Here is a 13228-nt window from a genome sequence, read left to right as displayed (position 1 = left end):
AAATTATGCTGGGTGATTGTACTGGGAGAGTGGTATTCTATTTACCGACCTCCTAAACTGATAGCATATCCCGGTTAATGGGTCGCTGTCTCAGAGTTTGAAACACATTTTAAATAGCCAGTTGCGCCCGCCAGCCTACAGGGTTAGCTTGCCGCTCCGATCCAGCCTTTTCCAGACCAGCCAGCTTCCCGCGACTTTGCTCACCTAGCAACCAGGCAGCTACTGCAGACACTTCCGGAACCCCAGGCGGAGTTGTCCAATCGGCTCTGCAGATTCGCCGCAGCGGCTGATGGGGCGCCAGAGACTGCGCGGCCGCCGGCGTCTGCACCATGGTGACGGGCGGCGGTGGGGCCAGGCTGACCATGGCGGCTTGGTCTGTCATATTCTCTGCGGCCGTGAATGTATTCCTCCTGTTGGTCCTCCCTCGAGTCTCACACGCCCAGACCTTCTTTCCATTCCTGCAGCCAGAGTCGTGCGGCCAAAACCAGTACTTCGATATCTCCGCGCTGTCCTGTGTCCCGTGCGGAGCCAACCAGAGGCGGGATGCCCGAGGTGAGACCGTTCAGGGTGGGCCCTAGCCACAGTTCTAACACTCCAGTCTTGTTGCTGCTCAGTCCCCGGCGTCTCTGAAACACCTTTTCGTCTGCGGGAAGAAATGCTTCAGGAACGTTAACCGCCAACGCCTGAGAGATGGGTTTCCTTGGAGGATTGCAGCTTGCACGCAAATGAGGTTGGGGAACCCAGAGTAAGCTACCCCGTGAGCCAGCGCCAATAATGAATTTCGCCGCGCCAGTCCCCCCCCGCCCCCCCCGCTTCTCATCAGAGGGGTCTTTCGGGAGGCACCTGGAAAGTCGCCTACCAAAGACAGAAAAGGAATAGAGAAGTAACGAAGTATAGAGGAATAGGTCACAGGACGGGTTGGGGAGGGAATGCAAATGAACGCTTATAAACTTTGTTAGCTCTTTATCTTGCTTTTCAAATCCCAGAAACCTAGAGCTAGAAGGGACCTTAAACAGGATCAGGTCCAGTCTTCTCATTTCACAGATAAGGAAATGGAAGCCCAGTTGATTTGTAATATCTTCTTTGTCACCTAAATTGTGGATTGGAAGAACTGGTGTCTCTTTGCTCTCAGTTTCTACCTGTGTATTTCCACTATATCGTGTGCCCTTAATATAGATTTCCTTAGGACTTATCCCTTTTATTATTGACTATTACTAATTGCCCTTGAAGTCTCTTTAGATTAAGCTTATTTCTTTTTTCTTGAAACTTCCAGCATTTGGCCCTAGTTCTCCTCACTGAAACTGCTCAGAACAAGACTTTTTCCATATTCTAAAGTGTAGGATGTTTTCAATCTTGATTTGGTCACCCATGATGTTAATTTTCTGCCATCTTCAAATTTGATATATCCTCATTTAAGTCATTACATAAGACTGGTCAGTCTCCCCAGGTGAGAAAATATGAATGAGAAAACATTTAGTGTAGACTCTAAAAGTGTACATGAGAAAGACTCTTAAAGTGTAAGGTGTTAGCTTCATACTTATGAACCCAAATGTCATATGCATTCCACCATGTAGATTCCTATGGGATCTGTTTCCACTTGATGTCTCCTTAGAGAATGTTGTCCTTACCTATCCAACAAGTTGAATAATGGTTATCTTATAAAGTCTACTGTCTGTCCAGAGGAAAACAGTGATTTATTTGAATCAAGGTAACTTTGCTAATAAGGTTTTGTTTTGGCAAAGTAAATTTGAAATCATTGAATATATGTGTTTGTTTGGATGAAATAGAACTGTAAAATTTCTCGTAGCAGTTAATAAATAGTTTGATTATTAAAATTAAAGTTCAGTACTTTAATAGTTCAGTTATGCTTGCAGTTAAAGTGGTAGCAAACACAATACCTACTGTGTACCATACATATTCTAAAACCTTTCCATATAGTAACTAATTTAATACTCATACCAGCCCTATGAGGTAAGTACTGTTATTGTCCCCATTTTGCCGAAGTTGAACCCTAGGCACAGAGTTCAGTAACTTGCTCAAGGTCACACAGCTAAATAGCAAAATTAAGATTAGAACCCACATAGTATGTTTCTGGATTTGCTTTTAACAACTATACTGCTTTTCAAGACTTTAAGAATATTGAAAGTTTCCCTATCTTGGAATTTTATTTTTATTTACCAAGGTCAAAATTGGCTCTTTTCTTTTTAGGAACTTCATGTATGTGTCTACCAGGATTTCAGATGATCTCTAATAATGGAGGACCCGATTTTATTTGTAAAAAGTGCCCAGAAAACATGGTATCAAGTATTTACTTTAAAATAATTTTACTGTAAAAGGTAGTAAATTGAATGTCTTTTATTTTAAATATTTTATTTATTCATTTTAGAGAGAGCGTGAGTCGGGGGATGGGCAGAGGAAGAGGGAGAGAGAATCCTTGAGCAGACTCCCTGCTAAGTGTGGGGCCCCATGCAGGGCTCAATCCCAGGACCCTGAATCATGACCTGTGCTGAAATCAAGAGCCAGCCGCTTAACCAACTGAGCCACCCAGGCGCCCCTTAAATGTCTTTATTTTTTAAACTATGTTTTAATGCTGTACTCGAATATGTTCCCAAACTTTAAAATTATTAAATTAATTTTGTTTTTACTAGAGTAAATTTTGGGCGATCAGTGAAATTTTATGCAAACTTGGAAAAAACAAATGTATTGCTTTAGTTTTTAAACTCTGAAATTTAAAAGAACCTGTGAAATTTGTGTCTTTATATTTTCTCATAGAATAACTCAGTGTTTTTTTTAAAAAAATAGATGAATGATACATATAAAGAGCAAGTTGGGATGTGTGTGTATTTTGACTGGTACAGATTGAGTTCTGTGTCTTGGACCTATTGTATCAACAGTCTTATAACAATTCACGTTCATAATGATACCTAAGGTGTGATTAATTCATGAAATGCCAGTTGCATCATTAAATAGGTTAAATAATATCTGTTGCTGTTTTGTTAGTCATTATATCATAGTTTTTGAAAAATTAGTAAATTAGTTACTATATATAATGATTCCTAATTAATAGAAATACATTTTCCAGTCATTTTCAATAATTAGGAGTCTTTGGGGCACCTGGGTGGCTCAGTCGGTTAAGGTCTGCCTTCGGCTCAGGTCATGATACCAGGGTCCTGGAGTCTGCGGGAAGCCTGCTTCTCCCTCTGTCTGCCTCTCCCCCTGCTTGTGCTTGCTCTCTTGCTCTGTGTCAAATAAATACAATCTTTTTTTTTTTTTTTTTAATACAATCTTTAAAAAAAAAATATTTAGGAGTCTTTGTGAGGCAGTTCTTTTATAGTAATGTTTCTTCTCATTATCTGGATAAAAAAATTGAATCTGGAAATTTAATAGTTTAAATTACTATTAAATTAATTACTATTAAGTTAATAGTTTAATTTACCAGTTGTCCTAATTTATGGCTAATTTGATTTAACTTATAAGTTTGATTATCACTTTAATACTTATTTTATATTTTTGGAAATAGTGACCATTGCTGAATTAGCAATGATAAAAAGCTGCTAATATGAAATGGCTGTAAAGCAAATTTATTTTTCAGTGAAATTACAAAATAATCATAATTTTTAAATAGTCCTCTATAATGTACTGCCAAACATAGGAGCATTTCTTGGTATATCCAGTCTTTTCAACCAAAATTAACAATGATTTCTTATTGTTTTGTTATTATTATTTGTTCTCTGTTCATTTTGGTTGCATCCATATTTGTTTTTGCCCCAGGTTTAGGAAAAACCGTATAATAAAATAAGCCCAATTTTGAATGATGTCATATTTTATCAAAAACCTTTATTAATACAAACAATGGAAAGAAAGAAGTATCTTTATAATTTAACTTTAACAACTTTATTTACATATTATTCATATACCATGAAATTCACCCATTTTGAATCATAGCTTGATTTTTAAAAGCTAATGTATTTGAATTATAAAAATTAGAATATGTTAGAACAGGTAAAACCAAACTATTAATTGGCTATCTGTTGATTAAATACTGTTGAATTTTGTTGTGTTTTATCTTTGTAAATGGAAAAACAATGTCAGTATTACTTTGAGAGTAAGGACTCATTTGAACTGAAAATCATGAAGAACTGTTGCCCAGAGTTAACAGTTAACAGTAGTCAGTACATAGTGATAATGTGTAACTTAATTTTGGAATGTAAGCACTGTTTGGCTACCCAGGAAATTTTTATGTGTCGCATATGTGCATGATTTATTTGAATATTGACTACAAATTATATACTATTGTGGGTTTTTGGATTTATATCACCAATTAAGAAGGAGAAATTTTATTTTGTTTTATTTTAATTTAGAAAGGTGTTACTGAAGATGGCTGGAATTGCATTTCTTGCCCTGGTGGTTTAACTGCAGAAGGAAAATGCCACTGTCCCACTGGCCATATTTTAGGTAAGAAGTAAATTCTTTATGAAAAAGTAGTAATGAATCTTAATGCTGTTTTTGATAAGGACATTAATTGAAATAGCTAGGTGAACAGTATTATTTTTTTGTCCAAAATTTAATGATGTTTAAGACAATAGCAGGCAATGGGAAGAGAATAAAAAGCCCTACCTAATAAAAAAAAAAAATTTCTCGGGACGCCTGTGTGGCTCAGTCAGTTAAGTGTCTGCTTTTGGCTCAGGTCATGTTCCCTGGGGTCCAGGGATCAAGTCCCACATCGGGCTCCTTGCTCAGTGGGGACCTGCTTCTCCCTCTGCCTACCGCCCCCCCTGCTTGTGCTCTCTCTGACAAATAAATAAAATCATTAAAAAAATTTAAAAAATTCTTTATACTGTATGATTAGATTGATACTTCCTTAAAATAACATAAAGTATATATGTTTCAACTCAAAAGCCAAAATGATGCTTAATAGGGAAAAATGATAAGCATTTCTATTAATGTCAGGACCCAGATAAAGATGTAAATTGTGCACTTAGGTAAGTGAAAGAAATAGGTGGTAGAGTAATTAAAAAGGAGGTAAAAATCATTAAAAATTAATTTTTAATGATTTGATTATATGTTTAGAAAACCCAGGGGAATTACTAAAAATTATAAACAATAAAGGTTTTAGATATAAAATTATTTTCCAAAAATTAGTAGCCTTCTATCTAAACAAGAGTTCTTTAGAATGAATGAAGAAAAGATCTCATCCACAGTAGCAACAAAAAGAAAAAAATGCCGAGGCATAAACTTGAGAAGAAATGTATAAGATAAATCAATTGAAGAAACCTTAGATGCTCCTGCAGGATACAAAAGTAGGCTTTAATAAGTGAAATACATACCATGTTCTTGGAGGGGAAAAATTAAATATTATAAAGATGTCCGCTCTCCCAATCCCAGTCTATACATTTAATGGAACCCTAATAAATTCTACTAGGATACTGTTTGTCTGTTTTAGAGACTACACAACTAATTCTAAAGTTTATCTGGAAAAAATGTGAAAAACCAAGAAAATTATGAAAAAGGAGAGAGGAAACAACCCTATCAGGTATTATGCACATTTTATAGCCTCTGTAATAACATGTATGGCTGGCATATAGATTACACATACTGATGGATGGAACTTAAAGTAGAGAATCAAAATAGATCCAATCAATTGGAATGTGATATGTGATAAAAGTGGCATTTCATGTCAGTGGAGAAAAGACTGATTAGTAGATGGTGTTGGGGAAATTTGGAAAATACTAAGTTGGGTTTCTAACGTATTTCTTAAAGAAAAATAAATTTCAGGTCAATCAAATAAATACTAAATATGATTCTATAAAAGACCATAAAAAAAATAGGAAAAAATTTTTTAGTCTTGGGATGGAATAGGCCTAAGTGTGAGGAGAAACCCAGAACCTACAGAAGGAAACATTGGTAAAATTGATTAAATACAAATTCTAAAATATCACGTAAAAAAATCATAAACAATACTAGGAAAAAAACCTACAAGCTAGAGAAAAATTTATAATGCATACAATCAACAGAGGTCTAAGTTCTGCAATATATATAAAACTTCTATAAATAAATAAGAGCAAGAGGAAAAGCTGAATTTAAAAAATGGCCAAAAATCATGAATAAACTTCACAAAGAAAAAAATGTTAAACATGAGAAACAAGTTCAACCTTACTCAGTGTAAGAATAATATTAATTAAAATTTTATTTTAATTTTTTTATTTTTATTTTTTAAAGATTTTATTTACTTGACAGAGAGAGAGACAGTGAGAGCAGGAACACAAGCAGGGGGAGTGGGAGAGGGAGAAGCAGGCTTCCTGGCAAGCAGGGAGCCTGATGCGGGGCTCGATCCCAGGACCCTGGGATCATGACCTGAGCCGAAGGCAGACGGCTTAATGACTGAGCCACCCAGGTGCCCCTAAAATTTTATTTTTAAAATAAATTTTATTTTTAAACCTACCAGATTTTATTATCAACCTTTTTTTTTTTTTTTTTAAGATTTTACTTATTTATTTGACACAGAGAAAGTACGAGAGAGCACAAGTAGGGGAAGCGGCAGAGGGAGAGGGAGAAGCAGCTTCCCTGCTGATCAGGGAGCCTGACTCAGGGCTCGATCCCAGGACCCTGGGATCATGACCTGAGCTGAAGGCAGAAGCTTAACCGACTGAGCCACCCAGGCACCCCTATTATCAACCTTTTGAACTTTGATAATGTGTTTGCAAGGATACAGGGAAGTAGTTATTCATATATTATTGGGGAATTATAAATTGGTGCAGTCTCTATGGAGAGCAACTTGACAGTATTTATCAAATGCAGATCGTCACCCAGGTAGCCCTTATCTAGGAATTTCCTGTTCTAGTGCAGGGAAATATATGTCTCAAGAAGTATATGCATGGCTTCTTATTGCAACATTAGTCCTAAGACAAAATATCGTAACAATATCAAAGTCTGTTAAGAGGTATTAGTCAAATAAACTGTTGTACATCATGCAAGGGTGTAGGATGCAGAAAAATATCTATTATTATATAGAGAAATAATGTAGTTCTCTAAGTATTGCTATAGAAACAAATCCAAGATACATTAAATAAAAAAACTAGCTATAGAAAAGTTTATATTTATTCACCCACACATATTTATTTGAGTACCTGCTGTTTATTGGTACTATTTTCTGTATTTGGTGAACTACCATTTATGCTTTCTAAAAACTCTAAATTCATATGTGCTTATGCACAGCCTATTTCTGGAAGAATTTACAAGAAACTAACAGTGTCACCTCCAGGGTGGAGAACTGGGTATCTGGGGTAAAAAGGTGGGAAAGAGACTTCATTTTCACTTTAAATTCTTCTGTGCCTTTTATTTTTATATTCTATTTATATATTATTTATTTAAAAATTAATTTTTAAAAGAAATAAAAATCCCTGCCATCAATTTATTTAAAATCTAGTTAGAAGGCAGGATATGCATATGGAAGAGTGATTTGCAGAGCAAGATAGCAACAAAATATTTTCATAGGGGCACATATATTAAATCATGAAATGAGCATTCTAGACAATAAATGTAAGGAAGAACTCACTTCAGCCAGGGTTGTTTGGGAAAGTTGGCATGAAGAGGCAGTGTAATAGTGGGACCTTGAAGGATTAATGGGATTTCAAAAGGTAACAAGAAAGAGAACATTCCAGGCAGAAGGAAGAGTGTGAGCAAGAGTATTGTTATAAACATATTGTTATAAATATAAACATATTGTTACAAATATAAACATCTAGATTGAATATAAAGGGATTATGGGAATAACAGTTTGCTGAGTTGTTTTTTTTTTTAAGATTTTATTTATTTACTTGACAGAGAGAGAGACAGTGAGAGAGGAAACACAAGCAGGGCAAGTGGGAGAGGGAGAAGCAGGCTCCCCGCCGAGTAGGGAGCCTGATGCGGGGCTCGATCCCAGGACCCTGGGACCATGACCTGAGCCTGAAGGCAGACACTTAACGACTGAGCCACCCAGGTGCCCCCAGTTTGCTGAGTTTAAAGGTGCATTGGTCCAGATTGTGGAAGGCCTTGAATGATAGGGTGTTCCGTAGGCATAGGGGTTTTGTTGAGCTCCTGCTGTGTGCTGGCCATTGTCCAGGGGCATGAAGGGTAAAGGAGTGAAAAGAAGACAGTGAACAGGAATGCAGCCCCTGCCCTCATGAAGTTGACATTTAGAGTGGGGACCAGAAATAGAGCTGTGAGGAGGCTGTGGTACTGTAGACAGGCAGCGACAAGGACCTAAACCAGAGTTAGAACACATTATAGTCAAAGGAGTAGATGCCAGAAATGTTAAAAGGATGATAATAAACTTAGGTGAATGAAGGAATATGGGGATGAGGAAAAAGGAAGTCAAAAATGCCTTTGGGATTTCTAAGTGGAGATGAAGGCGATGATGTTCATAGATTCAAATGCTGTGGGAAAGTCAGTATGGACTGAGTTCTGAAATGACTTTTGACAGTCAGAGGTCACTGGTGCAGAAGTTGCAGTTTTAATGAGTTGCTGAGAATGGAGGCTAGATGCCAGGGGGGCCAGACAGTGGCTCTGACACCTAGTGACCCCTTATAGTTGGGTGACCGCTGTGAAAACAGTATTTCACTATTTTAGAGGCTGTATTACATACTTAAAATTTTCCATGGTGTGAGCTCCTCAGAGCCATCTTGAACTTTGCTGTCCATTTGTTCTGTGGATTGCAAGAGGGGCTGAGGGGAGTGGAAGAATAGACAGAGGGTACTTCTTACTTCTTATACTTCTTTCGACTCTTCCCATTTCTGACATAAGAAGAAAATGCTCAGATATTCAGGTAAATAATTTTTTAAAAATAATTAATGCTGTAAGTACATATCATTAAAAATATCAAATCATGAGGCTATAAAATGAGAAATGAAAGTCCACACTTCCCACCTTTTCCATTTCCCAGAAGTTACCCTAAGGTAATTAATTATTTTTTCTCTATCCTTTCCAAGGTTTTTAATGTATTACAGATATTTTGGAGTGTTTATTTGCAGTGTATTTTGGAGAGAGTACCATAAGAACACATGTAGATTTACTGCTTAAAAAGGCGTAGATTTTTCAACTTCAAAATTTTACTTTTTAAAATGAAAGTAATGTGTGTATATGGCTAGAAATTTAGATAGTATAGAAAAATATAAAAACTAAGTGCTTTCCCTTCTGTGTTCACTCTCATTCCTAGTCCTCTAATGTAGTCATTATTTTCTTTTGTGTTTTCCAAGAATACTTTTAGAACTTATATGTCTCTATACATTCTTGAAAATATTTGTATGTTGTCATATTTATTTATTCATAAATATTTGTTGACAAAATTAAAATAAATGTTAAAATAAAATTTTAAAACTTCACTTAACAGATGGGCAGTTAAGCTAAAAGGCAGTAGCTAGCCCCAATTCAGTACCAGCAGATTGTCGTCATTATGTAAGAACATGGGTTCCATGAAATCAGACTTTCCTGTTTTTTAAAAGATGCTAAAAATACACAATTTTTATGTGAAACCTTCCAATTTTAAGTTTTTCAAATAAAAAAATGTTTATTTAGAGCACTACCTGCCAGGTGCTAGGATACAGCAGTGAATCAAACTTAGGTTCTAGTGGCAAGAGGAAGACAATAAGCAAATGAATAGTATATGCCAGGTGGTGGTAAGTGCTATGAAGACAAATAAGGCAGGGCAAGGAAGAGAGAGCAAGTGTTATTTTACATGGATGATCATGGAAGACCTCTTTGGAAAGGTGACATCTGAGCAAAGATTTGAAGGAAGTGAGGGAAAAGCCATGTAGATGACTAGGGGACTCATGCTAGGCAGAGGGAATAGCAAGTAAGAAGATCCTGAGATGGGAAAGAATTGGGCATGTTCAAGGAGCAGCAAATACACTAATGTGGCTGAAGCAAGCAAGGGTCTGGAAAGAAGCAGATGGGTCTGGAAAGTTGGGGAGATTGTGTGCAGATCATGTAAGGCCTTTTAGGCTGTAATGGTGACCTTAGAAATGACCCCAAATGAAATGGAAGGCCATTGGAAGGTTTTCAGGGGATTGAAATGATCACACTTGGTTTTGAAAAGTCTCACTCTAGCTTCTGCCTGGAGAATAGAACCAGGGTTCCAATTAGGAAGCTGTCGTTAAAAGTCCAGGTGATAGATGATGGCCGTTGGCCTGGGGTAGAGTTGTGAAGGTAGAGAGAATAATTCAGTTTCTGGATGTATTTTGAAAAAAGAGCTAACAAGGTTTGCAGATTTATTTTTTAATTTTAATTTTATTGTTTTTAATGTGCAGTGTGAAAAGAAATGAGGAGGCTCTGAGGACTGGGGCCTGAGTAAATGGTCCAATGGAGTTTCCATTTACTGAGATGGGGATGACTGTAGGAGAAACAAGTCATTCACCCTTACTTTGGTTAAAATCCTTTTTACCACCTTGTAAAAACTTAAAACGTTATGGGTAAAACATTATTGATAACATTATGATTGGGACTAATGGTCCTTTACCCATTTTCCCAATGCTGGTTCTCTGTTAATTCTCTTAGCCCCAAAGTAATTATTATCATTTTGATGTGTATGCACATACATGTTTGCATGTCTGTTTCCTTCTAGAACCTTTTTTTTCCTGTTTTTTAAAATATACATTATAGCCACAGGAAATATAACTGGTATTTTTATATAAATATATATATATAAATATTTCATACCAAAAATATTGTTCTACAGCACACTTTTTTCAATTCCCAGTATGATCTATTAGATTACCTCATTTTTTTTAATCTACTCCATAGTATTTCATGGGTTGAATATACGATCATTTTGCTATTATAAATATTTAGATTTTCTAACAAGTAATGCTTCAGTAAATATCCTTATACACATGTACAAGTGTTTCTGTAGGTTAGGTATCTAAAAATGAAATTGTAGTGTTGAAGGGTATGTGAATTTAAAATTTTAGTAGGTGCTACCAAAAACCCTGTAAGTTGTAGAAACATGTCAGCTGTCTATGAAATTGTTTCTGCATACCCACTGTAACAGGAACATACAGGTAAGAAGTAAAAAAACAAAAACAACAACTTGAAAAAATACTAATTTATTATTATGATTTGGAAAATTAGTTTTGTATTTTTTTATGTGGGAGTGAGGAAGTCTTTACTTTTTTATACTTTGTTTTGGTGGTGTTTGACATGCCTCTTCTGCAAATCAGGTATTTTGAGAATTATTAGAATAATAACTGTATATTTACAAAATATACAGAAGCTTATATGCTGACTTTGAGTTACAATTTTGTTTCTAAATCGTTTAGTGGAAAGAGCTGTTAATGGAACATTGTTGTCTCAAGCAACTTGTAAGCTCTGTGATGAAAATGAAAACTCTTTTACGGTAGCAAATGCTTTAGGAAACAGGTAAGCCATGTGCTGGGTGGTGACTTTTTAAATATCATCTTACATTTATATGGAATCTGTACCTTTTTAAAATACTTGCTATGATACCACTTTTCGTCACAGTAACCCAAAGGATAGAAGTAGACATTAACATAAAGAAGCTGAAGCCCAGAGAATGAGACTGATTAGAGGTCAAAGTTTGTCTCAGTCTCTTATCAGTTGTTTGACCTTGGCAAGCTTAGTAAGTCAGTCTTCTTGTCTTTAGAATGGAGATATACCACCCACTTCATAGGCTTTTTTCACAGCTCAGAAATGGATATGCGAATTCTTAGCATAGTGCTTTAGAGTAAATGCTCAGTAAAAGGTAGCTGTTTTTGTTTGTTATTATGTAATTTGTACATAATCTATAATATATATAGCATATAAATATTAACTTCTATTCACAGCATACTTACTATGTGCCAGGAACTCTGCTTTATAATAAAGTTATATAAAAAACATATTAATAAGTAAATGATAATTATAGTAACCCAAGAACCCTGATGTATAGCCCTATTCTCTGTCACTTCCTGTTTTCCCTTCATGTGTGCATATGCACACCACATACGTGCACACGCACACACACACACACACACCCCTGCCTCTCTCTAATTCAAACAAGTATCCCTATTTCAACTTCTTCACATTTTTTTTTATTTTTTATTTTTTATTTATTTATTTTTTTAAATTTATTCATGAGAGACAGAGAGAGAGACAGAGGCAGAGGGAGAAGCAGGCTTCCCGCTGAGCAGGGAGCCCGATGTGGGACTCGATCCCAGGACCCTGGGATCATGACCTGAGCCGAAGGCAGACGCTTAACCGACTGAGCCACCCAGGCGTCCCTTCACATTTTTTTTTTGAGGGCTACATGATGACTTCCCTCTAAGCAGAGTTGTCTCTTCAGTTCCCAAGTTTAAAATAGAAAATACTTGAGTAGCTTCTCCTGGGGATACTTAGTATTGGATCACTACTTCTCTTAGGCTGATGTGGGTTGTAGTGTCCAAATATTGACTACTGGGCTGATCCCCAAGCCTTCTCTTCCAGTACTGCCTCGAGCCTAGTTCTGTGCCATGCCCCATCCCCTCCTACCTGCTCTATCTTACAAGTAATGAATACAACAAACCCTTCAGTGTTCCCACTACTCTGGTGGATGCTCTTCCTTTCTGTATATCATACATTAATGAAAAATGTGTTTTCCTAAAATAAATAAGGATAATGAATAGACTTTAAAAGTGTTTGTTGTAGGTTTGATGAAGGGATAGATACACATATCTTTTTCAGCATATGTTTCCTTTTTGCTTTGTGACAGACAAAATAAGGAAAGTAGATTTAATATAACTACATATGAAAACAGATTGGGTTTCATTTATATGAGTTTTTTGGGCTCTTAATTGAGTGACTTAACAATCTCTGCTATTCAGTATTATTTATGCTACACCCTCCATGTAGTTTCAAAAGAATGCTCTCCTATTATTGGTTAATTTTATTTATTTATTTATACCTTGCTTTGTAATAGGAGTGGTATAAAACTAATCAAATCAGTGTTAATATTTTTAATTTGTTTACCTTACTACAAGTAATTACTTAGCTGAATGAATCTATTCTAATTCAGCATTTAGGAAGACAAATGTTTGATGAAATTAGGTCTAGCATAATTCATTGACATTTAAAAATTTTTTTGTGATGTTGACAGATGTAACCGATGTGAACCAACATTCATCAATACCAGCAGGTCCTGTACATGTTCAGCACCAAACATTTTAGTAAGGCTAATCGAATTAATAAAGTATATATTTTAAAATTAAGTTGCTTATAC

General features: G+C 35.9%; 1 protein-coding gene across 1 annotated transcript in view; it reads left to right on the top strand.

Annotated features, from left to right (window-relative positions):
• The first annotated feature begins 291 nt into the window (after positions 1-291).
• The window catches only part of TMEM67 (transmembrane protein 67), a 46128-nt gene continuing 33191 nt past the window's right edge, over positions 292-13228 (top strand). Inside the window, exons 1-5 of the mRNA XM_081816242.1 lie at positions 292-552; positions 2209-2297; positions 4362-4455; positions 11295-11394; positions 13106-13175. Coding sequence (XP_081672368.1) covers positions 330-552; positions 2209-2297; positions 4362-4455; positions 11295-11394; positions 13106-13175 — 576 coding nt within the window. The 5' untranslated portion in view covers positions 292-329. The remainder of the gene's footprint in view (positions 553-2208; positions 2298-4361; positions 4456-11294; positions 11395-13105; positions 13176-13228) is intronic.

This window comes from Leptonychotes weddellii, chromosome 4 (genome assembly GCF_054177405.1).
Source record: "Leptonychotes weddellii isolate Sample4059 chromosome 4, ASM5417740v2, whole genome shotgun sequence".
Lineage (NCBI taxonomy): Eukaryota > Metazoa > Chordata > Mammalia > Carnivora > Phocidae > Leptonychotes > Leptonychotes weddellii.
The sequence above is the reverse complement of the archived record's forward strand: the minus strand, read 5'-3'. Positions and strand labels throughout refer to the sequence as shown.